Source organism: Cornus florida, unplaced genomic scaffold (assembly GCF_030987335.1).
Source record: "Cornus florida cultivar Cherokee Brave unplaced genomic scaffold, ASM3098733v1 CherokeeBrave_3.0.0_Hap2_Chr08, whole genome shotgun sequence".
Taxonomy (NCBI): Eukaryota; Viridiplantae; Streptophyta; class Magnoliopsida; order Cornales; family Cornaceae; genus Cornus; species Cornus florida.
The window spans coordinates 28482717-28510472 of record NW_026775578.1 but is presented as its reverse complement, the minus strand read 5'-3'; the positions used below and the strand labels follow the sequence as shown (position 1 = coordinate 28510472).

Below are 27756 nucleotides of genomic sequence, written 5' to 3'. Positions count from 1 at the left end.
TCAACTTCATTCATAGCCTAGGGACCATATCTAGAGATGCCAAACCAATGTAAAAGCAGTCGGCTACAACCACTTATAAAAAAAATCACAGCAATATACAGTCAAAACTAGAGGTGAAAACCTTCTCAAATCAACTAATCTTGATGAACTCTGAAGAACCAACCACAAAAAGGCTGAAACACTACTTCAACAAGTTGACAGTAACATCTCTACTTTGTTTGCCACCAGCAAAGAAAATAAAAAAATATTCTCACTAATTCACTCAACTCAATGGTCCCACTCTCTGGCGAATCCAATACTTCACTAAAACAAATTCTACAATTTCCCCAAGAAAAACAGAAAAAACAACATATTTTTTTAATTTGTTTTCAATTTTGTAAATCACCATTCTCATATTATGCACTGCTTCAATATTTTATATACCAAACAATGGCTGATCCAACATCAATTATACACTTGTTTGGGTGGGGGCTCAAGGCATTTCCCCAACCTCTTCCTTCTAAACTCTGTTTTCAGCAATTTCATAAACAGGACGACGCAGAGTACACCTCAATATTCTGCATTCCATAGCTTAGTTGAGGTTCGAGAATCCTGTATACTTCCATCAAATATGCCCCTAAATTTTTTTCCATCTAGCCTTCCCACTAATCTCAGCAATGATTTATTTATTTACTTATTATTATTTATTTATTTTTATTATTAATTTTTTATTTATGCATCCTGGGTTTGCCAAATACGCGAATCCACAGAGCATCCCAAGCCCTAATACAACACAAGGACAAAATCTACATTTTGATCGGATGGTTGAATGAAACCAATAGGTGAGTAAAGGTAGATAATCAATCTGAAAAAGAGTCATTAATAAGAATTTCAGAAACAGAGGTTATTAATACAAAAACTTGTTTCAGGTAGAACCTCAAAAGAAGATTTTTTTAGATAGCATTATTACGCCTTCTTTGTCCCGATGAAATCTGACAAAGAAGCTGACGTTTTTGTAAGTAACTAATATGAGTCCTCTTCATCACAAGCTCAAACTTGTTTCACATGAAATCGAGTTGATCTAGGAAATACATTTCCAACAATTTTTGGAACTCTTTAAGTAGCACTTATAGCTGTTGTACTCAAAGACACTGTTTATGCAGTGCTTTTTTTGTTTCTCAAGAAACAACTTTTTTTTTTTGTTCATTGGCCCAAGAAAATGAATTTTTATAACTGTAAAATGGAGCCAAGGATATAATATTTATACTACTATGTTACTTCTCTGTAAATCCATACCTTTGTTCCTAAAGAATAAAGTTTTAAAAGCTAAAAAATTAAAAGAGGAAAATGGAAGAACTCAGGCTCCATATGAGGGCTGATATTCGAAGTGCAAATACTTCTTGAGACCCTTTTGCTTGTTATCTTGCCCTCAACCATAATTTTGCATATAATTTTTGACATTGATAACATGAATACAAGTTAGTGAAAAAGAAGTTACACACTTTCTTATATAGGGTTCTGGACAGAACTTTTCTATCCTACACAATCTTCACAATATCAAATCGCACATCAGAAAAGAAAATAAATGAATAGGGGAAAAAGGAAAACCATATATTCCACAATTAGTGGCTGAAGGTCAGCATCTCCAATAGTTGTAGCATACTACCAACGACTAAGTTTTATAAAAGAGGACAGTGGCACTCCATCCCAAAGTAAATCCTTATTCTCGTGAAATCGCCACATGGATTCAAATAATGTTCTTGTAACTGACAGAATTATTACCTCATGCTACTGAGGCCCAAAAACTTTACCAAATCAAAAAAATAATGCAGGGCTTCTATTGATGGCACGTTATCTTCCTGAAAAGAATGGAAGTGCAGCTAATGGGATCAACCAAAAACAATATTTTCCAGCAAACACATAATCAGAAGAAACTACTTGCCTTTGTAGGAAAGAATAAAACTGATACTAAATCCTCATAATTGGTTGAACTCAAAGATGTCAACCAAGATTGTAATCCTTCGTTATATTCGACACAGAAAGAACTTGATTTTTTATATCCACTATCTCAAGTTTTCAATAGGTTATCGAAAATTTCAGAATCCTTAAAACTTTCCTCACTTCTTGATTGTTCTAGACCGTCAGTTAAAATAGGGTTAGGGCTTTTCCTTTCTTTTTTATTTTTTCGGTAAATAGTTAGGGCTTTTCTGCAATCACTACATTTGCTAAAACTAATACATCTCCGAGAAAAACATGCAACATCAAGACACAAGTTATGCAGATGTTACAACCAAAAAGCTAGAGCACGTGAATCATAAAGGTGTCCATAGAATTCAGAAAATTAAAACCCATTCAATCCATATCTTGATGTTGACATGTTGTCATACTAGAGGAGGACTTCCAGATTAGAAAGGAAGTGCCAACTTTGGCACTTGCAGACGAAGTGTCAACTTCATTCATAGCCTAGGGACCATATCTAGAGATGCCAAACCAATGTAAAAGCAGTCGGCTACAACCACTTATAAAAAAAATCACAGCAATATACAGTCAAAACTAGAGGTGAAAACCTTCTCAAATCAACTAATCTTGATGAACTCTGAAGAACCAACCACAAAAAGGCTGAAACACTACTTCAACAAGTTGACAGTAACATCTCTACTTTGTTTGCCACCAGCAAAGAAAATAAAAAAATATTCTCACTAATTCACTCAACTCAATGGTCCCACTCTCTGGCGAATCCAATACTTCACTAAAACAAATTCTACAATTTCCCCAAGAAAAACAGAAAAAACAACATATTTTTTTAATTTGTTTTCAATTTTGTAAATCACCATTCTCATATTATGCACTGCTTCAATATTTTATATACCAAACAATGGCTGATCCAACATCAATTATACACTTGTTTGGGTGGGGGCTCAAGGCATTTCCCCAACCTCTTCCTTCTAAACTCTGTTTTCAGCAATTTCATAAACAGGACGACGCAGAGTACACCTCAATATTCTGCATTCCATAGCTTAGTTGAGGTTCGAGAATCCTGTATACTTCCATCAAATATGCCCCTAAATTTTTTTCCATCTAGCCTTCCCACTAATCTCAGCAATGATTTATTTATTTACTTATTATTATTTATTTATTTTTATTATTAATTTTTTATTTATGCATCCTGGGTTTGCCAAATACGCGAATCCACAGAGCATCCCAAGCCCTAATACAACACAAGGACAAAATCTACATTTTGATCGGATGGTTGAATGAAACCAATAGGTGAGTAAAGGTAGATAATCAATCTGAAAAAGAGTCATTAATAAGAATTTCAGAAACAGAGGTTATTAATACAAAAACTTGTTTCAGGTAGAACCTCAAATCTATAGAACCAGCTCAAAGATTGAAGAAGCTAGAATTGTGAAGATGCCATGTGCTTCTCATCATCCCTTTTCTGCTTTCCCTGCAAAACAAAAAAAAAATGAGAGGAAATATCCATCAAATTAAAACTTCCATTCCCATTAACCACCAAAACCCATAGAGAGAGAGAGAGAGAGAGAGGGTTGACTGTGTCCTCGATTTCTTCCCAAATCGAATGATATATCTATATGCTCATATAGATACATACATATATATATATTTGTATAGAACCATGTAGAGTGAGAGAAAGTATTAAAACTGTCGATTGGGGGGTGTGAGGTTGGGAGGCCCGCGCGAGAGAGTTCTGCAAAGTAAGCAGCGTCAACACTCGGCCAGCCTATAACCCCTTCAAAAATTCGTGCGCACTAAGTGTTTGGGCGCGGCGAGCAGCTCTCACCGCTCGCTTTGTTTTCCTTACTCATTAGTTTAAGGCAATTTGTCACGTTCCCACTTCTTCATTACTTATAGCACTAAACTTGGAGGAGGTGTTCTGTTGGATTTCGATGTGGGACGACTTGTGATGACTATATATATATATATATATATTTTTTTTTTTTCTTTTTTCCTTTTTTCTTTGTTAATTTGACTGGGTAATTAATAATTTCTGAATTCTGCAAAATTGCAAAATATTGATAAATTTTATAGCAGACATGCCATGAAATGATAAAATTTCTTATTATTTTTTAATAGGCATGACCTAAGTCACACAATTCTTTTAAACGGGTATCGCTCTCATGTTCTTATTTATACTACTTGTGATTTCTCGAATTTGCTTCCGTTTTATGTGACTTAGGGCATGACAATGTGAATTAAGGCATGAATCGAGTCAAATTTGGACCTCTCATCTTAAGTAAGACCTGTAGTCACCATCCACATTTGAAGTATAAACATTATGTTTCTTTTAGGTTGCATTTATCGTAATGAAATTTGCATCTTGAAATTGAGATTGAAGAATTAGAATTCTGCGCATTCTATTCCAATTTCAATTCCGATTCTAGAACCAATATTGAGTTTTTGGACCCTATATACTTGTTTTTTCTTTCTTATAAAATCTTATGCCATAACAAGGCTGAAAAGAATTGGATACTGTAACCACAACGACTTGCTGCAGTGTCTCTCTCAAAATCAGTCACTGCTAAAAAATGTACACTTACAATAGCACAATACACGCTTGGGGATGGGGAAATTGTGACAAAGAACTAATACTAAGAGAAAAAATCAATCGGTTAGGGAAATGGAAAGAACCACGACTTAAAAATTGTACAAAGTCCATTTAAGTATACACACACACATCCATAGCACGACAAAGTACAAAGTACAAAGTACAAACAAGCTGGTGTCACACTTGCAGCAGTATATCCAATAGGCTTATGTATTATGTCATTTTAAGGAAGCATTAGTTTTCACCTGTCTTTGATGTAACTTGTATTGGCAAAATATATTGGGGCATCAATTCTAACAATGACAATCCAATTGTATGTATATGCTTCTGCGTACTGTTGAATGTTTCTATACACAGTGATGCCTGGAAGACGGCCCAAGACAGCTGCAGAATGAAACAAATTGATGAATAAGCAGGGTAAAAGTGTATCCCAAAGTTTTGACTCAAGCACATATGAACGAAAACAGAAAAAATAAGGATTGAGCTCTTAGGTCTAATTTGTGACCAAGACAGCAAAGGACACTCACTATCCAGAAAGAACGAATGGAACTTCGACCTAGAAAGAACAATTCTGGACGGGGTGGAAAGATGAAGCAAAATAACAGCACTGATTTCTTTAAGTTTAGATCAGACTAGAACAAAAATGAAAAATACGATGACAATAACAATGACAACAAAGATGAATGCTACCATCCTGCCAGAGAAATAGAAACAGAATCTAAGGAAGAACATGCATAACATGATTATATATTGGAATCCAAGAAATGATGATGGTTTAACCAAGGGGGTATAAATATATGCATAATCATTAGAATAGAACAAGGAAACTCACCAACATGTGGATTTTCTGATTCTGGATGACCAATGCGAGTGAAACGTACACCAACCTGCAATTCTGAAATAATGCAACATTTAATAAGATTAGCTTTAACAAGTTTTCAAACAGCATTCATGAACTGCCATACGTGTACAGCACCAATCTGTGATGGACTAGCAACTGTAGAAATGAGTGAGGTGAACTCGTCGTCATACAGCAGGACGAAGATACATGTGCTCTTTATGATCCTCGAGCATTATACAGCATACCAAATCATATATTATGAGAAGCTGTAAGAATTCTAAGAAATCCAACTTATAAAACATAAAGTGCAGAAGTGAATGTCTGTAACCGAATTCTTCAGCTCAATATCCTCTACAAAGAAGTGAATGTTTACCCCAAACAAAGAACAATACCAATGTAACAAATCAAAAGTTCGGCAGGTAATAGGATATTGGACAAGGCTATTATATGTCGTTCGGTTTTCCATAAATTTGGAACAAGTCTGGCTCTTAGATTACAATTTGCAAATGCTTCTTCACGTAGCCAGTGTGAACTGAATTACGGAAGGAGGAGAGAAATAAAAGCACCATAATTGCTTAGATTAGTGGAACAAGGCTAATCTTATTGGGTAATTTGGCTCCGTGATATTGGGCATTTGTTGTTTATTATATGTCTCTTAGCTCTTAGATTACAATTTGCAAATATACTTCTTCTCGTAGGATATTGGACAAGGCTATTATATGTACAAATGCATATAAATATACATACTTTGCATAAATGTACGAATTATGAAAAAAAAAAAAAAGTATCTATTATGTATACCATATATAATATACTTATATATCTTTACGCATAAGTATATTCAACGTACACAAGGTGATAGAAAATCTAAAAAAGAAATATAAGATTAAGGACTTTAAAGAATCAATTTTTTTAATTAAGAAAAAGGAGGAGAGAGATCAGAAGAGACTAATTTTATTTTTGTGGGGGTACTATAGTAGTAAATAGTGAAAAAATATGTTCAGTAAAAAATATTTTATTTTGCATTTAGTGAATAGTGGCCACAAATCGAAATAGTAATTTGATATTTTTACATGTTTTTGCACTGTAGCAAGGGTGTACTATAAGGACCAACAATAATTTTTTTATTTTTTTTGAAAAAATCTTAAATGACATTTTAAAACTAACCATTAATTCAAAATATTATGTAACAAAATGCTTAATTTTATATGATAGTTATAATTTATATTCATGTTTGGATAGATAGGAGAGAAAAGAAACAAATTGATAATATTGTTCCTTGATAACAAGGAAGAAAAGAAAAGAATTGATAAATTATTATTTTACCCTTTTTGGGTAGGGTTAGAAGGCAAAATCATTTCAGCCTCCTCCATCTCCCTATTGTCGATCTCACAGATCTCATCTCCTCTCTAGGTCAAAACCCATATCGGCTTCCTCTCTCTGTCTCCAACTGCCGACTACAAAATCTACCAAAATTAGAAAATCAAAACCCACGGCTCTCTCTCTCTACAGATCTGCAAACTACAAAATCTACAAAAAAAAAAAAAAAAAAAAAAAAAAGAGAAGGTCAAAACCCATATCGGCTTTCTCTCTCTCCAACTGCAAACTACAAAATCTACCAAAATCAGGAGACGATCTCTGCAACTCCCGGCGACTTTTCCGACGATCTAAGCAACTTCCGGCGACTATTCCGACTATTTCTGCAACTTCCGGCGAATTTCCCGACGATCTCTGCAACTTCCGGCGAATTTTCCGTATGGGTTACTTTTGTCATTAGCTCCCTTTCTCTCCAAATCTCTCCAAATCTTGTCAATTTTGGAGAGATTTGGTTTTACTGTATTGGAGGGATTTGGAGGGATAGCTTATCCCTCCAAATCCTTCCCAATCCTTTCTTTTCTCTTCTATTCCCTCCATCCAAACACACCTATCCCTATCCTTCCCTTTCTTTTCTCTCCAATTCTCTCTAAATCCCTCAATCCAAACGAGAAGGGAAAAATCGTTGGCACAGGAAAAGATTTTATTGAAGTGTTTAGGTATATCTCTATACCATTTTTTTAAATTTTTTTATTTATGACTTATTGTTACAATCTACAATCTAATAGTGTATATATATATATGTGTGTGTGTGTGCAGGGGAATTTTTAGAGGACTCCAACATTACGTAGACAAAATAGGTTACCACGGGAATTTGATTAATGGGGTTACTGTGCACCAAAACAAAAAAGTTAAACTTTTCTGGCCAGCCGAGAGACAGTTAGGTAAGAATTCATTTGGCCTCATTTTTTTTTGGGAAATTATGTTTTTTATATTTTGCCCTAAATTTGGGATTAACTGGATGTGCATTGTTGATGTATATTGAAACTTGTTTGTTAATTGAACTATATTTAGGTTTGCTAAATTTCTAGTAGCATGGAGAATATATTGAATTAACAAACTGGTTGCTTTGTTTGTTTGCATTTCAAGGGTTACTTATGTATCTCTTGACTGTTGAGGGCTTATACATCTTACCAAAAAAGATAAAAGCAGTTATCAATATCATGTATATGTTTTAAGGGAGATTAGTTATTGGAAATATTACCAAACAGAACCTTGGATGGTGCAAATGTCTACTTTGAATGTGTGTGTCTGCCTTATACCATGAGGAGGAATGTGGTGGAAAATGAAAATTTTGGGCCCACTTCCTAAGAAGTTTTTTGGTTTCTAATAGTGAAAGGGAAAACAAGAAATGTCTAGGAAATTACTTTTGCGTGGAAGTTAGAAAATAAAATGGAAATACGGAATATAAATGTTGAATGCATATTTTTTTTCTTACTTGTCAAAAAAAAAAAGATGTTGAATGCATATTTCTAAGTGCAAAAAAATACCACCACTGAACTAGCCATTTTTTATTTATTTATTGTTTTTCCCCTTTATTAGCATTTAACAATGATTATTTAGGTTTTAGAATTGAATTTATTTTATTTTTCTGCATTTTCTTTGCGTTTTCTCTTTATTTGTCCCTCTGTCACTAAGAATGAACTGGAATTTCTTAGGGTGGTTGTTTTGTTTTTTCAAAAGTTTGAAATCAATAAAAGGAAATATATTTGTGGGGTTTTCGGACACTGGTTGGGCTTTTTGCAGAATTATGGTGATAATTATGAAATTATTGTAGGACCAGAATCTATTGTCAGATGTTCTTAGATAACCTAATTTGTGGATTATCTGGTGCTATTTTAAACAATCTGTGGAGTATGAAAGATGCAAATTTCTTTATTTGCTTTATAAACATAATTTGTGGATGTCTTATGTTGCACATGGGCATCGAGGAATTGATTTGAACTTTTAAGTTGACTTGCTGTTTGAGTTTGTGCCCCATGATTGAGTTGGCAAGTATATTTTTTTTATGAAAATTTTTGTTGAAAATACATTCTGTAGATTCTACCCTATATTCTTCATGGAGTGAAATAATACTATACTACAACACTTAAAAACTGATAAAATTTACTAGTGGTCCTTCTGGCTTCAAAAGAAATCTAATTTATAGATTGGTTGGTTATGCCACATAATGAAAAAATTTACTGTGTTAAATAGTCTCCTCTGAATGTGTAAAATCACCGCGTTGTAGGTATGGTATATGATATATGTTCGGCATTCACCCTGTAAGCATTCTGGTTAGTAAGTATACATAAAACTCTTTTATTATATTTATTGTATTGTATGGGGTGCTTCAAAGTGAGTGAAGTGGACTAAAATGGATTTTTGTCCACGACCATCTCTTTGAGTTTGGTGATTTCGGAATAGAACATTATCTGCTCTTGAAACTCGTGACTGAGTTAATGTTTTATGTTGTTGCATTCTAATTGGGATCTGAAAAGTTGATTAACTGGAAGCTAAAACATCAATACTTTTGTCATCCCAATATTGGTGATGAATATAGACAAAAATATTTGCTGATAAATGAAAATAAGTTTAACATTGCTTCATCTGAAATCTTAATTAAGAATTAGTTTTTTTCTTTTTGGAAGTCCTAGCAGTCCATGAATGATACCGACACAGTAGGCAAGTTCTTTCAGACATATTTAGGAAGCTTGTTTACACCAAAATGGTTAGTTTTGAGCAAGATATCTGTTAAATTGAGTACGAATTCAAAGGCATCTAAAACATGTTTAAGTGAATTTAGGCTAACTGACCTTACTTGATACAGGATCAAGTTAACTGTGTGCATTATTGTTGAAGTATAGTGGTCGCAAGATATGTGGATTTGCATGAGGTGGTCTATTAGTTTTCACGAAGTTATAATTTTGCAGTACATAATTTCTTCTTCATAACTTTTTTACAGATCCCGTACCTGGATTTCATAAGGATTTTGTAGATCTTTCAGATCTAGTGAAGTTAGCTATGGCAGCAGGTGAGGGAGTGCCATTTGGGGAGGAACGTACATATAGAATTGAATGCGTATCGCTTTTCTTGGATATAGTGAAAACTGTGCTACCTTGCTGCACCTCAATGAATCAACAAAAGTTAGTATTTTATATTTCTTTTTTCGTTTTGCTGTAATTAGTAACTGATGATGTCTATAACATTGATAGGAACTGTAACTGATTGTCAATAACATTGATAGGAACTTCTGGGTTTTAACAAAAATAAACCCAATATTTCAAGATCCTATTATGGCAGATATGAAACTGTTCGTAAGTTCTACTTGGTGTTGGACAAAACTGTGGCTTCTCAACAGGTAAAATTAGATAAATATTCAACAATCATGAAAGACTGGTATTGGAAGCTTGAGGTGTGCGATAGCTTTTTGAAAAAAATCGGATCTGATAAAAGACAAACCTGGTGCAATATAAGAAAGGTGAAGTATCTGGCTGATTATGAGTGTGCGATAGCAGTTTTTGAATTTCATCGACAGGCGTTTGATCACGCCAACGAGGAGGTACACAAAAAAAAATTTCTTTTATTTATTATTCTTTTCCCTGGCAAAATTGAATAAACAAAAAAAAAAAAAAATTCTTTTATTTATTATTTTTTTCCCTGGCAAAATTGAATAAATTATTATCTGTTGACAGAAAAGGCCAAAGAGCAAGAAGAAAAAGAAGCGGGATAGGGCAGTCGTTAAGAAAATTCTGAAGTCCACTACTGAGATCTCCGAGGAGCTCTTTAGAGTTTATCCGGATTTTCTTCCGAAGTTTTTTCACGAGTTTATCATGAACATTTACAACAAAACAAGGGGCCTTGGAGAGTGTGATATTGATGTGTCAGTTTCCGAGTTAGTTGATGACTTGACGGGGGGAGCTTACATGGGGATCGTTTCGTGACTGGTTGTGCTGGTTTTCTGATTGTTGGGATTTTATGATCTTAATCATATTGTTTTGCTGGTTAATTGATGTTGGTATTCAAACTTGGTAGTCTCTTTTGGGTTATACATACAGCTTTTCTCTCTCTGTGTGTGAAGGGAAGAAAACTTTTTCATTTTGGTACATATACTCAGAGAAAGAGAAGCTTCTTCTGCAACAATGGCCCTTTTGGGTACTTTAATGTCTATATGAATAAATTCTCTCTCTCTTTTGTGGTAAAAGTTAGTAATTTTGTGGGTTTAATTTATTGTTATTAGTTTTTGACTTTTAGCTTCATGTTTCTCTATATTACTTTGTGTTTAGCCTTCAACTCATTTTTGCAATATTCTTTTTTCAACTGTGGGTTTGAAAGTGTGGGTGCCTCTATGTACCATGGACAAGAGTTTGTGGAATTGTTTCAGCTTTCATGTGAAATATTTGTATTGATTGCCTTGGTCATTGAACTTTAATTCTTATTGTGAGCTCAGTGAAGTCACTTCAATTCTAGTGGTGTGTATTCTTACCATTCGGTAAATTTTAGGTAGTTTCGATTCTTTGGAACTATCGGTCCGGCATTGGCCTTAATGTGACTGTATTTTATCTATGATATTCTATGCAAGCTAATTTAAGTATACTAGTAGTACCATAAAAGAAGAGTAGAGTCTTTTTTTTACAGCGTAAATTCAAACAAAAAATGGGACAAACCAAGTAAAGCCCAATAGGCATCAAGCCCCAAAAAAGGGGACAAACCCCACAGGGAGTAAAGCTCACACAAAAGCATAAATTCTGTCGCCCTACTATATAAATCTTTACAAGGCCCAATCAAAAAGCCCAACCCTAATGGCTGTGAGACAGACCCACAGCCATCCAAAAACACCATCTGAGGAGAATTTTGAGTACTTGCATCCATTTATCTTCTTATATAAGTGTGTTACAATGTTGTTCTCAAATCATATATTATGAGAAGCTGTAAGAAAGAAGTGAATGTACGTTTACCCCAAACAAAGAACAATACCAATGTAACAGATCAAAAGTTGGGGTTTTAAAAACCAAGTTCAATCTTTGACCCCCCCATCCTTCAATTATTTTGATAACTTATTCATAAATAAGCATACATATTGCATCCAACTCACCATTCTATCAACCTAGAATGTTTTTCTTGCCTGCCTCCTTTTAGTACCACCATCCCACAAATAACATTGTCAGAGCTAGAACTCCACCGTCTGATAACAAGTTTTTGGTTATGAATTTAACGTCCATGTTATTGTCCTGAGGGTCCTTTTATAGTCCTAGAAAATATATTTATACGTAAATATATTCTCATCAACTTGTTGAAAACAAACTGAGAAATTAAAATTTCAGTATGACTGAGTTTTGCTTAATTGTCAATATTTGTATCAAAAGTATCTAATAAGTGAACTTGCAGAAAGTAGGATCTGAGAACAGTCATGGTCATAAGCATTGGTAACTTTGAAAGGTCTTTGTATACATTATACTATCAATCAACTTTTTCAGTTTTTGTATATCAATCAACTTTGTCAACACATTTTATTGTTGGAGCCTAGCTCATCTCTAAGCTCACTGCACACAAAAGGTCAATACTGCCCCCACAAAGGGCTCTGTGCATTATGAGTTTCTAATAATCATGCCGGCCCCTTCGTGAGAATTAATGGCTGATTTTGTTGTGCGGTGCAGTCAATAAGGAATTAATGAGCTTTTGTTAAGATTTGGTTACTTCTATAAGACAAGTACAACGCATGCAGTTGTCTCTATGTTAATATAAATGCACAATTATATGAATTGATGTTTTTTACTAGCATGAAGTACATTCCTCAAAATTTAAATGCACAAAGATTATATGAATTGATGTTTTATACTAGCATGAAGTCCAAATTGAACATTTTGAAGCCTCAAATCAAGGTCCAAGTCTGATGCACGTACTACAGATAAGTTGTGGTCAAGGGCACAAGAATAATAATGCTTTCAAAGTTGAAGATTTATAACATTGGTTCTTTGCATACAATAAGATGGGTGGGTAACATGTATTTCAATATATAATAATAATCATAAAAATAAATAAAAAATTGTATCAGACATTGAAGATAATGTGTTTGAAAATGAAGCACTGATCAATGGATCTTAGATTTCTTTCAAGTTCATAGCACCATATGCAATCAGTTCCAAGATGTCTAATAAAACACGAATGACCAGGAACAGAAGAGTTGTTCTATGAATGCGCACCAAACATTCTCTTAAATGACTAAATATTCGCACCAAATTAAGAAGTTAAAAGCAGTTATGATGCGATCAATAACTATTCTTCCGGTATGTGCTATGTGAGAATAAAATTAAGGGTAGAGTGTAAAAAACTCCCCTGAACTATGGGGGTTTGCGACTAACCGCATATAACTATAAGAAATTTTTCTGAGCTTTCAATTTCAATTTGTTGCAATCTGCACACAAGCCACCGGAAAAGGAAAAAGACGAAACTACCCTTCCAATATTCTTATAATATCAAACCAACCAATAATGGCTGATATTTATGTATTTTATAATTAATATATAATGGCTTCTAATTGTGCTTTGGCTTCCTCAAATTTGGTGTCTAATCTAGCTCCGGTGAGCTCTCTTCGCAACATTGCCGGCAAACCAATCTGACTCAAAGACCCACATTACTTATAGACCCAATCAGCAAGATAATCAAGTGCATAATCAATCTGGGTCTTGCTTACGGTGGTGGTGGTGCTGCGAAGCAGAGGAAGGCTAAACCAAATGAGGCATAGAAATTGACGAAATTGGTGAAATTGGTGAAATGGGTTTGGGAAGATGATGGCCGAGCTTCTTCTTAACGGCCTATCACCGGAATCAGCCGTCCGGAACCAGCCGTCTCCACCGGCTGAGCACACTGCCGTCCGTGTTCTGAGCACCGCCGCGACCTCACTGCCGAGCTTCTCCTCATCCGCCGACCTCTCCAAACCCTAACCTCAGTGGGTCTCACCGATTTCTCCACAGCCAAACTCGTCACAGCCAAGCGACATCTCCACAGCCAAATTTTGCCATCCTCATATTTCGTGTTTAAGAAATATGAGGATGGCAAAATTCAATTCAACAAAAAGGTAGTCAAAAATCAGAACCAGACAATTGAATCGTCGCCGGAAAATTGCCCAGACGTTAATTCCGGCGAATTTCCTCAGTTGGGATTTCAGCGAGCTTCGCCAAAATTTATGGAAACTAGGGACAGTACGATTACAGCTTCGCCGCTGCGGTGTAAGACTTGCCTTTTCTCTCTCTCTAGACTCTTAGCAAAGGAAACGCAACAACTCCCCCACTTTCATTGCATGCTCTGCTCATCTCCTCCTTGCTGTCCATCCTCTTTTCTCTCTCTACACAAATTATTATCCATCTATCAACAAAGCAACCCAAAATCACAAGAATTAAGCAAGAAACAACATCTCTCATGGCTGTTGAAGCATGACATCTCAACTTCTTTCCTCCTGAACTCATCACAAACAGGTTTGTTTTGATTTTATACTTTTATATATGTATCACTCTGTATCCATATATATAATATATGTTATTGATTTCTGTTTCTCTCTATTTTTTTCTCATATGGAGTTTTTTTATTTTTATTTTTATTTTATTTTATTTTATTTTTTATTTTTTATTTGCAGAGATTTTATCAAAATATGTGAGGCAAACACAAATATATATAATACCCAGATTGGTTCCGCAGCTCCTTTCACCGGAACAATGCCAGAAACAATCTCACCGGCTTTCCATCAATATTCTCTGGTCTGTGATACAGTTCCGGCAAAAACGTCGATGAAGGCTGATAGTTGACTCAACTACAATCTTCCTGCTCCAAGGAAGTGTTCCAGAGATTCAATGAACACTGGTTGACTAAGAGGGGGGAAATTTTCGGCGGCTACAAGAGGAGAGAGAAAAGACACACGGGAAATTTGGTGGCTCATTCATGCCGTCCTCTCCACTGTGCTTACTGGAATCATTTCGTCAAGCTCGCTGCCATCGTCGGCCACACCCAGCTCGCATGCTCATCGGTAAATCCTTGTGCCACCGTCCTCTGTCCTCGTCGGCGCCGTTTCTGGGTTGTCGGTAGCACAACGGGAAATTTGGTTAAAAGCCGTGTTTGGCTTTGTTGCTAATTATTAAGGGTATTCTTGTCCTTTCATGCTTCTAAGGGCAGTATGGTCTTTTACAATATTCAACAAATTTTAACGGCCATTTCTCACCGGATCTTGGCCCGGGTGATCTGCAATTGTTTTTTTGCATAGTTTAGGGAGTTTTCTGTAATTTTGATAATTTAGGAGGTTAGTTACAAATTTCTTTAAAATTTAAGGAGAATTGTTTAAACTTTATCCTAAAAATAATAAAAAAAACAAAGATAAATAAAATACTATAATATTTATGTTTTTTTCAAATCCCATTTCAAATCTAACTTTGAATCAAATTTATTCCAAATATATAAATGAAATTTAAATCCAATTCCAATTCTTTTTTTAAATTCCAAAATAATTGGTTTCAAACAAAACCTAAAATATATACCGCACTTTTACCTTCCAAAATAAAAACAGTAGCATGTAATAAGCTCACGGTGTCGCTGGTTGGCAAACAGATTACTAGGGCTCATTGTGGTATATAAGGAAAGAGCCTCCTTCGCATTGAGGCCTCAAGTATTCCAATTGCGAAGCGAAACCCGGTGGACATCGATGGCGACGGCAATCGGACTCGTGCTAATGCAAAGATCCCGGAAAAGGGTAATCGCTGCATCGAGGTCTCTGCCGGAGGAGGAGGAGGAAATAGAGAAAACCGTGTATTTTCGCGCGACTTCGTCGTTCAACAAACAGATAGTGTCGGATTGGTACATTATTAAGTTATCAAGCAAGGATTGCACTCAGAAGAAATGGACGATGACAGGAGCTGGTTTAGTACTGTGCAGAAAAAGAAGAAGAACAAGAGGGGAAGGATCAAAAAACCAGCTTGATCTCAAATCGATCCTGAAGAACACCCCCCATCACTCGTTCTATAGCCGCTTTGCGGCCGTGGGCTCCACCATATACTGCACTAGTGCCGCCAACAGCGACTGCCGCGATGTCCTTGCATTGGACACTTCGAATCCTACTACTAGTTTGCAATGGCAAGCCGTTCCTTCCATGAACATCAGAAGAGAAGGAGAATTTTCTGAGGCTGTGACGGCTGACGATGGTAAGATCTATGTCTTTGGTGGTGGTTCTAACCTTTCTAGACTAAAACCTGGTGAGGAACAATTTGTAGTCGAGGTTTTCGACCCGAGCAAGAACACCTGGGAGGCTATTAATCCACCGCCTCAAGAGATGAGGCCACTTTATTGTGATCATCTTGTTTTTTCAGTGTATGATTATACTTCAAGGAGGATTATTTTGGGTTCGATTGCTGGTTTCTTCATCGTCTATGATCTGAGAGATGCTTCTTGGGGAGTCCTACCCAAAAGGTTTAGTGCTTCAATGGATACACGTATCAGTTGCCCTGCATTCTTTGATAACACTCTCTACTGGATTCAGATTGTGGACTACGACACTTATAGGTGCGGCTTATGTGCCTACGATTTGGATCTCGAAATGATAATCCACGGCCATATCATGGATGTAGATCCTAGCTTTTGCCGTTCCTGCATTGGTTCGATGCATTTTAGTCATTTTCGTGGTGATGAGTTCTACTTGATTTGGCTTTACTCCGGCCGTTGGGTTCGATGCGAGAGAATGCGAGTTTTAAAACGGGTTGACATGGAGAAACGACAAGGTAGCCTCCAATGTCGTGTCCTCTCCACCAAAACTTATATGCTTGAAACCGAAGCAAAAAGCATAGATGCTGTGCTGCTGTAAGTAATTCTATGACTCTTTTTAGCTCTCCGCATTGTTCATAATTTCTTTTTGGGTTTCTTGATGATCTTGGTATTTAGATGTTTGATGATAATTTTGATTGGCTCAAATGTTTTAGTATTTTTTCACAAAATTTTTTTTTTTGGTCATGTTCCAAAAAGCCTGTTTGATAACTTGATACCCATATTAGGTTTTTTTTTTTTATTATATAAAAAAAATTCTAACCAATTGACCCGGATAAACCGCCACTGCCACGGTTCTCTTCATCCAGTGGGTGTTAAAAATGCTTTAACATAGCAAGAATTGAACATGTTATAATGCATTCAAATAAAACAAGCATGATCATGTTATTAAGCAACGGGCATTCTACAATATGCCGCAAAATGAACATGTTATAATGCAATGGACAAAATAAGCATACAACAATGCAAGTAAGAAATGGACATGTTATAATGTTTATGTAACAAAACAAGCATGACCATCATTTTATTTTTAATGCAATAAGCAATTTATAATAAAATAAGCATATAATAATGCACTAAAAAGAAAAGCAACATGAAAGGTATTTCGGCTTAAACCTACTTAAGCATATGCTTATTTATCTTTAGTGGAATCGCCAACTATCGCACTCGCATTTTTCACCCCCTTCGGGACCCAAGCTCCCCTAAAGCTATACGTGTGTATCCCCATGTGGAGGTGAGCTGTAGGAACCTGTGGGCTAGTATCCTGAACCTAAATGTGACTACTACTGAAGGATAGGGCCAATTTGTTTGGAGGTTCCACCTAACATTGAGTTTTGGTTTGCCAGGTCATCTAATGAAGCTTTGGGGAGTGATAATGCAATGTAGGCCCTAAATGACTCTCTTGTCGACGAAACCAAAAGGGGTTAGCTTATGCTTGAGGAATGTGTTGTCGTATCAAGTGCGGTTACAAGACCTTTCATGTTACTTGTGAATGTAATGTTATCTAAGGACCAGACCAATTATACAAAGAAGATATTTAGTACCTTAATGGGCGGGTAAAGAATGTATGCAAATAAATGGAAGAATGCGAATGTGGGGCAATCAAACCCGAAACCTATTTGAGTTGCCTACGTATCTCATTCGAAAATGCCATGGTGAGAATTAGGTCGAAGTAGTTCGTTTAAACGTGCTAAGTTACGTGGGGGAAAAACCTAAGGCTTTGTTTGGTTAGATGGAATCAATTAGAAAAGAAAGGAAAGAGAAAATTTTTAATTTTTTTTTTGGAGTTTGGATGGAAGGAAATAGAAACGTCTTGCCTATTCTCCCGAAAACTTTTCCCTCACAAAATACGCGAATATTTTCACGTGAAAGGAATTCCTTTTTATTTGATATTCCCATCTTATCCAAAATTTTAATTGCCCAAAACAACTTGCCAAAAAAAAGGCAAAAAAAATGAGGCAACTTGTTTCGTGAATTTTTTACTGGGTTTTTTTTGTGTGCGTCGGCCATAAACTACTATATAGATGGGAGGCTCATCTAACCCTTTTTTTTCAATATTTGTCTAATCTAATAGTCCGTACTTGACAACATATAATCTTACCAAAAAAAAAAAAAAAAAACCATATAATCTTTTTTTTTAAAAGCCATGTTTCTCTTAAAAAAACATATAATCTTTTATTATTTTAAATATAAATAATAGAAAGGAATGTTAAACAATTATGTTATTAAATTTAATACTCCATCATTTTACTATTTCTTTACTAAAATTGGATATCATCAAACCTAAGAAGCATAGAAACAGATACGACACGACACACTTCAGATAGGACTCGAATCCTCCTTAGGATTATTCTAGCCCTCACCTTTCGTTATTTAGAGGCCGACATCGTCTTCTAGACCATATTCATTAGATCCTTAGGACTCTAATGCCTTTAAAGTTATATTGTTGTCTCTCCTAAAGGCACCCATTGCTTTACTAGATCCGTAGAAATCAAAGGCCCTTTAGGATCCTTAGTCCTCCATTATAGTTATGAGTGAACTACGTTTGATTTGATTCTCACCATGTTTCGCATTAGCTGGGATACGTAGGCAACTTAGGTGTTGTTTGATAACTTAATTACTTAATCTGAACAGATTAAACGCTTATTCAATTTAGTGTGTTTGATAACGCAATTTAAATATCACTAAAAATGGTAAGCACCACTTAAAATGGGATAAAATTTTAAGTGATAACGCTGAAAATTCAAAAAGAAATAAAAAAATTATTTATTTTTTAATTACCATTTAAAAACTTCAGCTCTTGAAATTCTCAGTATTTAATTTTTCAGTTTTATCAAACAACACCTTAGGCAATCCTAAGTTCAGTCAAGACCCTCTTAAGTTTTCTGCCTTCTTTCTTTAGACTAAAATATTCTCTTGGATACTCTTAAAATTCCATAACCCCTCTTTTAGAGTCAAATGTCCTTCTTAGGCTGTCACGCTCTCTTTTAGACTCCGATGTTCCTCTTAGGTTCTCATACCCTCTTTTAGACTTGATTTTTGTCCTCAGGCCCTCACGCCCTCCTTTAGACTGAAATGCCCTCCTTAGGCTCTCATGCCCTCTTTTAGACTCAATTAACCCCTCTTAGGACTCGAATTAGAGTTGTTTATATGTTTCCCCTTGTCCTTAAGGCACAAATCGCCTTCAAGACCATTGTTACTCCTTTAGGACTCAAATGCCTTTTAATACCCTTACAGGCACAAACGCCTTTAGGATTGCTTTATTGCCTTTAATTCCCCTCAATAGGTTTCGAGTGACCTTTAGATTTGTTTGTGTGATTTCCCTCGCCCTCGAAGGCACAAATCACCTTCGAAACCACTTTGTTACCCTCTTAGGTTTCAAATGACCTTTAGAATAGTTTATGTGATTTCCCTCGCCCTTGAAGGCATAAATCGCCTTTGAGACCACTTTGTTACCCTCTTAGGTTTCGAATGGCCTTTAGAATGTTCCCCTCGCTCTTGAAGGCACAAATCACTTTTGAGACCATTTTGTTACCCTCATTAGGTTTGAAATGACCTTTGATTGTTTATGTGATTTCTCCCACACCCTCGAACTCCTTCGAAATCATTTAGTTTCCCTCATTAGGTTTCAAATGACCTTTAGAATTGTTTATGTGATTTCCCTCGCCCTCGAAGGCACAAATCGCCTTTGAGATCATTTAGTTTCCCTCATTAGGTTCGAATGACCTTGATAATTGTTTATCTAATTTTCTCGCCCTCGAGGGCACAAATCGCCTTCAAGATCATTTAGTTTCCCTCATTAGGTTTCGAATGACCTTTAGAATTGTTTACATGACTTCCGTCAGCTGTGAATGCACAAATTGCCTTTAAAACCATTTAGTTACCCTCCCTTAGGACTTGAATGACCTTTAGAATTGTTTATGTGAGTTCCCTTGCCCTTGAAGGCACACATCGTCTTCGAGATCATTTAGTTACCCTCATTAGGTTTCAGATGACCTTTAGAATTGTTTATATGATTTCCCCGCCCCTCGAAGGCACAAATTCCCTTTGAGAAAGGCGCGAACTAAGTTTGACCTGATTCCTCCTTGATTAGGATATGTAGGCAGCCATCATAGCTAGGTTCGGTCACTCCCCCATCCACGACACTCATTCTAGAAACAATCTCTCATCCACAAGACGCATTGTAGAAACACTCACCCTTTCTCTCTCTTTAGACTCTGATGTCCCTTAGGTCCCCCCGCCCTGGTAGCTTCAACAAATTGCATTCAACCCGATTCTCACCATGGCACTCATGAATGAAATATGTAGGCACTCAAATAGATTCCAAGTTCAGTTACCCCACATTTACATTCTTCCATTTATTTGCATACATTCTTTATCTGCCTATCAAGGTACTAGCTCTTTCTAGAATTGATTTGTTCTTTAGATGACATTACATTCACAAGCAACATAAACAGTAAAGCAAGTAATTGTACTTGGTATGGGTGTCTTGGGGTGCCTAACACCTTCCCCAAGTGTACGCTCACCCCCAAACTCGTTGATTTGGTTTCGTTGACTAGAGAGAGTCATTTAGGGCCCTCATTGCATTATCACTCCTTAAAGCTTCATTAGGTATTGGCCATATCATTCTGTTGTGATTTTCCCATACCCGCTGCATTTAGGTTCATGATTTTACCCCACGGGAAGCTCACCTCACACACATCTAGCTTCAAGGGAGCTCTGGTCCCGAAGGGGTGAAAACACTGGCGTAACAGCTCTTCTTCATTGTTGTGGGATGGTTAGAGTGTTTGGTTGATAGAATGAAACTCTTTTTATGGTAGATAATACTTGAAGATAGTAGGATATTTTAGAAAAGCTGAATAGTATTATTGTTGCTGGAATTTAGGTGGGTTGGTTAGAATGTTTGGTGGATTATGGAATTTTTTAGATGGTAAATAAGTTGGTAACAATTGAAGATAGTAAGGATATTTTATAGAAAGTGAATAGTTGTATGGAAGAACAAGTAGAACACTTGTTAGAAGAAAGAAAATTTATTTTATTGCATGTAGCAGTTGATTATCTAGAATTACAATGTGCAGTATTTTCTCCTTTTAGATATTTGACATGTCATTTGTCTAGAAAAATGTATCTAACAGCACCTTAATGTTGTTCTAGTAGTGCCATTGTTAATAAATATAGTATACCATTTTGATCTGATACAATTAAAAGGCCTTCTGATTTCTCATGTGGTTTATACATCCTTGACAACTATTGCCCAGTAACATATTATTATATTTATGTGTATATGTTTATTATGAAATTCAATTATATTCAGGTAATAGTGATAGTGTTTTGTTTCGTTAGTTTTGCTCTCTACCTTCGGCGCGGGGGGGACGATTCTGCCTTCGTAAAAATTTTCTTTCCTGTCTTTTTTTTTTTTTTGATAAGTAAGAATTTATTTAAAACGCTCAAAAAGGGGAGCGGAATCCAAAGATACAAAACAAAAGGCTAAAGGGCGCCTTAGACCTTCAGAGAGGCCAAAAAAACAATAATTTCCTCCGTAGATCTATAATCTCTCCCTGAAACTCAGCAAAAAAGAGTACAAATAACAGAGAACTTAAGGATCACTTTGGAACTCTAGGAGAATTGGTGTTTTAGGGTGGGATTGAAAAACTCGCCAGTGTGTTGCGAAGCCTTTGGTGTTGAGAAAACGAAAAGAGAAACTAATGATCTTTGTATAAACCACGTTTGCTGTCAATCTACCCAATCACATTCTCATGCTCACACTCACTTCCCATGCTCCATTCAACCTATATATTGTGAATTAATTAATTCCCTATAGAAATATTATACAAAAAAGAGATAGAAAATGATTGTTGTAGAGGGGCTTGTATCATTAGCTTTTTGAAAAGGAAGGGGAAAAAAAAAAAAAGAAAAAAAAAAGCATACATTATATTTCAATGTTGAGAGAAAATCCTACTAAAAAGTTTATAGGAAAAAGATAATAAATAAATAACTAAAAGATAAAATAAATGAAGTTGCAATCTTAAGGCTCTGTTTAGTTAAAAGGAAATAGACACTAGAAGGTGGAAGTAATAGAAATTGAAGTGGAAGAAAGGAAAAATATTTTTTCAACATGTTTGTGGTTAGAATGAAATTTTTGTTACAAATTTAATTTAATAGTTTGGTAGCTTAAAATTTTCAAGAAAATATTATTATTTACCTTTTTCTTGTTCTTTTTTTTTTCTTCTCATTTTTGCTGAACATATCTAAATAAGCTTGTCTCGAATTAATATTTTTCTCGAAAAAACAAAATTTATTGGAGAATTTAAGTAAATAATTTTGTAGTTTATTTAGAGAGAGATATGAACCATTATACCTTATTTAAATTTTTTTATATATAAACACATTTTATTTTTAAGAGAATTTAAGGGCAAGCTGTTGGTTCATATCACTTTCCAAGAAAGAAATTTTCTTATGTTTTCTAGAGGAAGAATTTGTGGAAAAGTTAAGTGGTTATGGAAAATTACTTCCCTCAAAATTATTCTTTCTTGCCTTCCAAACTTGTAAAATGTTGAAAATATATATATATATATACAATTTTCTTTTCTCTCCAGCCATTTCCATCTAACCGAATAGAGCCTAAAGAAAATTAGAAATAGAAAAGAGACTTGAATAAATGAATTAGTAATATAAAATATATGAGCTTTTGACAGAAGTAAATGAGAGAAGGGTTTGATAATGAACTGCCAAGTCTGCCATATATTTTTAAGAATTACATGACTTATAGTTTGTAGGGAACTAATGGGAGACATGTAAAATAATTTACTTGACAATTCTTAAATTGAGCAGCACTAATAAGGCAAGTTTAAAGTTTGGACCTTAAATAATGGTGGATGCATGTGCTCTAGACATGAATGGTGGATGTCTTCTAGTACGTGAGATCACAAGGATTGAATCTAATAAGATTTAAGATTTTTCAATGGGCATTGTTCTTATTGCAAAAGAAATGGTCGCTGAAAGTGTTCTTTCTATCATTAAAAAAAGATTCTTGAAAAAGATCTATTCTCAAAAAATCTATAAAATAAAATGAAGATTAATGAAGAATCAAAGATTTGATTCAAAAGGCTGAAGGTTTGAAGAAAATATACTAAAGGATCCGAAATTGAATCAACTAAGATTAATAAAGTTGTGAAGAACGAGGTGAAAAATCAGATCCCACCAACAGGCAATAATCTGAGAATAAAACCTTACAATTCCTAAGAAACCTTAGGGATAATATCTGAAAGAAAAATCTTGACCTGGAGTCTTTATGTTTTACATTTTGGTGATTCTAAAATCACTGAGAGTTGAATCTAGGATAGTCTTTCTTCTCTTTTAGTTTATGATGATTCATGAACTCTGTGACAATTTTGTAGTATTAAAAATCGTAGAGCCATTTGAATCAGCACTTGTGCTACACTGTCAATTAATGTAAAACTGCAAAACTTATTTAATAAGAGTCTTAGTGATTGGTAAGAATCGTCCACGGCGATTCTGAAACTTCACATCATACGCTCTCTTTTCAGTTATGTGAAGAGGAAGTCTTGTTCCTCTCCCGAAGATTTAATTATTTTTTTTGGCTTCTTTGGGGCCTTAAACCTTGGTTCCACTTTTGTATAAGGGATGCATTCCCCTCTTGAACACCTTTTTATTTCAATTATTACTTATCAAAAAAAAAAAAAGTGTTAGTGATTGTTTGATTTTCTTTGTTTTTATTTTTTTATTTTTTTTTTGTCGATTATGATTTTATAAAGTCTAAAGCACATTCCGTGCTGACCTTTCAATCATTGATCTTGGAAGTTGTTGAATTTAAGATTCACAGAGAAGAGGCACCACTGTGTTTGGGGTTTTAATGTTTAGAGGTTCTCCCTGTCAATCTTCTCTCACTAGTATTTATATAACAATTGATATTAGAAGAAAATGACCAACATGCTCTTATAAGAAATACAAAATACACCTTTTTGCATTCTAACAAAAGTGAACTTGATAATTGAAAATTAATTTAATAATCAAGATGACCAAAAATAACAATAGTCAATAGATCATGCATTTATCTCAGCAATCAATAAGAGAGATTTACTTGGAGAAGAGGTCATTTTAATCTAATCTAATTAAAAGTGCTATATTGGATATAACCGAAGGTATGAAGACAATATTGAATTTAAACAAGTAATACACATTAAAAGCTGACTTGCGAAAGAACTGGTTACTCATTAGAGCAATAAGATGTCATGTTAGATTTATAGGAAAGAGGAAAAAATTATTTATAATAAGTTAAAACAAATGAAGTTCATGGTTTTTTTTTCCCACAAAATTTTAACGTCTAAGATTGTTTAACTTTTACATTTATCTTTGAATGCTATAAATGACCAATTTTATATTACAACACGCAATTAGATACTTAAGATTGTTTAACTTTTACATTTATCTTTGAATGCTATAAATGACCAATTTTATATTACAATACGCAATTAGATACTTCTTGGTAAAAGATATTAAGTGAATCTGTTCAAAGAGATTTTTAACCGTTCAAGATCAAGTAGCAAAATCTTTGACTAATAGTGACAGGGTCTTAAGAAATGTTCTCTATCATTAATTCCCTTTGAGATTTTTATATGATTTGGATTTGGATTTGGTTGATTTTTCTTATCGTGAACTAGTTTCCATTTCAATTGGCAAATGCTAATATATTTCCTCCCAAAAAAAAAGTTGTCGTCATCTTCTTCTTCCTTTTCTTTTCTTTCTTTCTTTATTTTTATTTTTATTTTTTTGGTGATAAAATAATATTTATTTTATGCATAAGTTTCTTCCCATATTGATTTCAACTTGGAGGTAGTTTAGTCTCAACTTGGTGATTCTGCTACTAGGTTTTCCGGGGCAAAGAACCTTAGAGACGTAACAAAGCCAGTGGGATATCTCACTAGGAGCAGGAGCTGCTTCTTTTTCCGTCTTGGGTTCTTGATGGAAATTGCAAATGGTGGTTAATAAGCAAAGGAGATGCATAAGTTTGTGGTTGTTTAGGTTGGATAATATTTGAGTTGAACTCTACCTTTCTTAGAGTATTATTTTAGTTGTATTAGTATATAGTATGTGTGAGTTGAGATTTTATGTAGTATCGATGGTGCCACATAGGATCAGGGCCGTAAGATAGGATTGAAAATCTTAAGAATCTATACAACTAGTAAAAAAACAACTCAAACTAGCTTTCTAAATAAAATTATTTTCAGAATAATTGAGAATAAGACTTGTCAAAAGGAAAAAATAAAAATAACTAGTGAATAAGGCTAAACACCAATAAAATTAACATTCTAGCACAGATTAAACAACATAAAAAGATACTAAGATAGTAAGACAAGAAAAACTTTGAAACTAATTTCTTGAATCTTCATTCCTCTGCAAAGTCGCATAATATCACAAAAACAATTAAATTAAATCCTAAACAAAGAGAAAAAGGAATAGATAAACAAGGAGAGAAAAACATATTTAGTTGTCCAATTATCGGTGACCAATTTAGTTGGAAAGACCATTTTTTGTTTCCAAGGACAGAACAAAATATAGGGAGAGAGAATAGAGGGAGGAAAAGAAAAGGCAGTATATTTTTGGGTGTAAAATGGGCAAAAAAGAATAAGAGGAAAATTAGAGAGCTATTTTTTGTTACGAAAAGGAAAGAAAGAGAAATCAAGGAAAATAGAGTAAACATTTTAAGTTTTGAGTTTTTATTATGATTTTTAATTCAGTTAGGCTAAAGAGTGATCTTTATACTTATAACGTCAACAATACGATCAATAGGATCATATGATGCAATCCTATTCCGATTGTACCGGTCGTCCTATTGTGATCCTGCTTCCATGGGATTTCTAATGTGATCTGGATTAATTTAGTAATTTGGAATCTCAGGCGATCCTACGATCTGGATCGGGTTTTAATTTGCTCTACTTTTACCATATGCAAAAGAGGATCTATATTGGCTGGTGCATATAGAAATTCATTTTTTTGTTTTGAAATCTCAGAAAATAGGCTGATGAATTGCAGCAATATTCCCCCATTAAATTATGATTCCAGTTTTGGCATAGATTGGTACCCCACCCACCTATTCACACACGGGCAGAGAGAGAACTTTGATTATGAATCTGAAATTGCAATCTATCTTTTGTACTTCTAAATCTCCTTTTTTCCTCTTGTACTTCTCTTCAAATTTAAAAGGGGGAGTGCAAGTGAAGAAAACTAGAGTCAATTAGTAGTGTGGAGATCACTTTTAGGAAACTCTTATATAGATAATTGAATATGTAACCGAAGTTAAATTCATATAATAGATATGTTTGTGTAAATAATTGCAAGATTTATAACCAAAAAAACGAAAGAAGGGAGAGCTAATTATATGATGGATTAGATTGTGGATTCTCAGTATAGGCATTCTATATAATTGGTATACTCGTTAAGTAATAATATCATTTTGTAATTGATTGTACTGTTGTATATTGAGATGAGGTAAGGTCATCTTGTTAGGTTATAATCTTGTTGAACTGTGAACCTTTTTTTTTTTTTTTTTTTTTTAATTTCAGGTAACGGCAGATCCAGCTGTGAAAAGATGATGTGTGACAACTAGTTTCATTATTGTCTCTAGCTACTAATATTTATTTATGTTTTGGAGAGAGGTTGGAACTTTTTATGACATTGTGGTGGCTATCTTCATGTGATGGACTTCATCTTTAGATTCTATTTATTTGTGTTATCAAAAATATTGGATATGGTGGAAAAGGGGAACATATTTTTTAGTTCATTTGTGTATAGAACTAGATGTTATATTTAATTTTTGGGGCATAACAAAATTTGTCTAGAATATGTATATAATTAAATCCGTCTTTAGTATATTAAACAGAATACCATTACTATGCATGTTTGCTATAGAGGTGCACACAATTCAGTTCGGTCTGGACCGATTTGAGAGTATTTTGGAACCAAATCGGTCCCCGCGGTTTTATAAAAATTAGAACCAGACCAGATTGTGAGTACCAATAGAACCTAACTAGACCCAACTTCTAGCCTTGAAAAACCATTTAGCTATCTTTATGATTGATCAATCATTTATAAATAAAAATAAGAAAAAGTTTGAATGCCTGATCAGAGATGTCCAGAATATATTCAAACAGTCGAGAAAAATACCTTCGAATGAAAAGCAAACTAATTCTTTTGTACGCCTATGAGATATATATATATATATATATATATATATATATATATATATATATATTGTCAGGCCACCCACTCACCAAGTGGAGTCTGATCTTCTCTTGAACCAGGAATTTACTGATGATCTTAAAGCATATTTTATTTTAGAAAATCGAAAAGGAAGTTTCAGCTTCAGATTTTTGGAATTTTACGAGAGACCTTGATTCCTCTCTGGAATTTTATGCTAAAATGTGTGCTTTCATCACAGTGGTGGGGGAGCTAAGCATTGTATGCATCCAGAGTTTTTCCAACTGAATAAATAATTGGTTCTTTTTAAAAAATACATAAATTTAATATTATTTTTTATACTACATTTTTTTATTTTATCGTAGCAATGGTTAGTAGTTAGGAATTAGGGAGGAGGGGAGTCGAGCTCAAAACCATAAGGTGGGGGGTACATTTATATGTATATTTACAAATGTATATAAATATACATATTGCATAGATGTATGAATTATGGGGAAAA

The 27756-nt window shown here is 34.6% G+C and overlaps 3 protein-coding genes, 1 long non-coding RNA gene and 1 other non-coding gene across 6 annotated transcripts; 3 read left to right on the top strand and 2 right to left on the bottom strand.

Annotated features, from left to right (window-relative positions):
• Window positions 1-3261: 3261 nt before the first annotated feature.
• On the bottom strand, window positions 3262-4099 carry LOC132270999 (uncharacterized). The gene is made up of 2 exons (XR_009469625.1): window positions 3593-4099; window positions 3262-3427 (listed from the first exon to the last, which is right to left on the bottom strand). It is a non-coding gene; the product is annotated as an uncharacterized LOC132270999 (long non-coding RNA).
• On the bottom strand, window positions 3661-3819 carry LOC132272311 (U12 minor spliceosomal RNA). The gene has a single exon (XR_009470040.1). It is a non-coding gene; the product is annotated as a U12 minor spliceosomal RNA (small nuclear RNA).
• Window positions 4100-6733: 2634 nt separating the features above from the next.
• LOC132270997 (uncharacterized) lies at window positions 6734-10944 on the top strand. 2 transcript variants are annotated; one of them, XR_009469624.1, is made up of 5 exons: window positions 6734-7420; window positions 7521-7645; window positions 9706-9886; window positions 9956-10302; window positions 10436-10944. XR_009469624.1 is itself a non-coding variant. In XM_059772216.1 (5 exons), exons 3-5 carry the CDS (start codon window positions 9818-9820, stop codon window positions 10682-10684), a joined length of 633 nt encoding a protein of 210 aa, XP_059628199.1. In that variant the 5' UTR covers window positions 6734-7420; window positions 7521-7645; window positions 9706-9817; the 3' UTR covers window positions 10685-10944. The 2 variants fall into 2 exon arrangements, 1 of the variants encoding a protein (XP_059628199.1); XM_059772216.1 differs by having other exon boundaries at window positions 9988-10302.
• Window positions 10945-13606: 2662 nt separating this feature from the next.
• On the top strand, window positions 13607-15022 carry LOC132268550 (uncharacterized). The gene is made up of 2 exons (XM_059769382.1): window positions 13607-14215; window positions 14374-15022. The coding sequence occupies exons 1-2, from the start codon at window positions 13927-13929 to the stop codon at window positions 14526-14528; spliced, it is 444 nt and encodes a 147-aa protein (XP_059625365.1). The 5' UTR covers window positions 13607-13926; the 3' UTR covers window positions 14529-15022.
• A 269-nt stretch (window positions 15023-15291) lies between these two features.
• Window positions 15292-26890, top strand: LOC132270996 (uncharacterized). The gene is made up of 2 exons (XM_059772215.1): window positions 15292-16577; window positions 26624-26890. Exons 1-2 carry the CDS (start codon window positions 15430-15432, stop codon window positions 26625-26627), a joined length of 1152 nt encoding a protein of 383 aa, XP_059628198.1. The 5' UTR covers window positions 15292-15429; the 3' UTR covers window positions 26628-26890.
• The last annotated feature ends 866 nt before the right edge of the window (window positions 26891-27756 follow it).

What these genes read in the sequence shown, in the direction of transcription:
- LOC132268550 (XM_059769382.1), top strand. Translation starts at nt 13,927, where the DNA reads ATGGAAACTAGGGACAGTACGATTACAGCTTCGCCGCTGCGGTGTAAG. An exon ending in CCTGAACTCATCACAAACAG is followed by an intron (nt 14,216 to 14,373) that starts GTTTGTTTTGAT and finishes TTTTATTTGCAG; the next exon opens with AGATTTTATCAAAATATGTG.
- LOC132270997 (XM_059772216.1), top strand. Translation starts at nt 9,818, where the DNA reads ATGCGTATCGCTTTTCTTGGATATAGTGAAAACTGTGCTACCTTGCTG. An exon ending in ACCTCAATGAATCAACAAAA is followed by an intron (nt 9,887 to 9,987) that starts GTTAGTATTTTA and finishes TAACATTGATAG; the next exon opens with GAACTTCTGGGTTTTAACAA. An exon ending in TTGATCACGCCAACGAGGAG is followed by an intron (nt 10,303 to 10,435) that starts GTACACAAAAAA and finishes ATCTGTTGACAG; the next exon opens with AAAAGGCCAAAGAGCAAGAA.
- LOC132270996 (XM_059772215.1), top strand. Translation starts at nt 15,430, where the DNA reads ATGGCGACGGCAATCGGACTCGTGCTAATGCAAAGATCCCGGAAAAGG.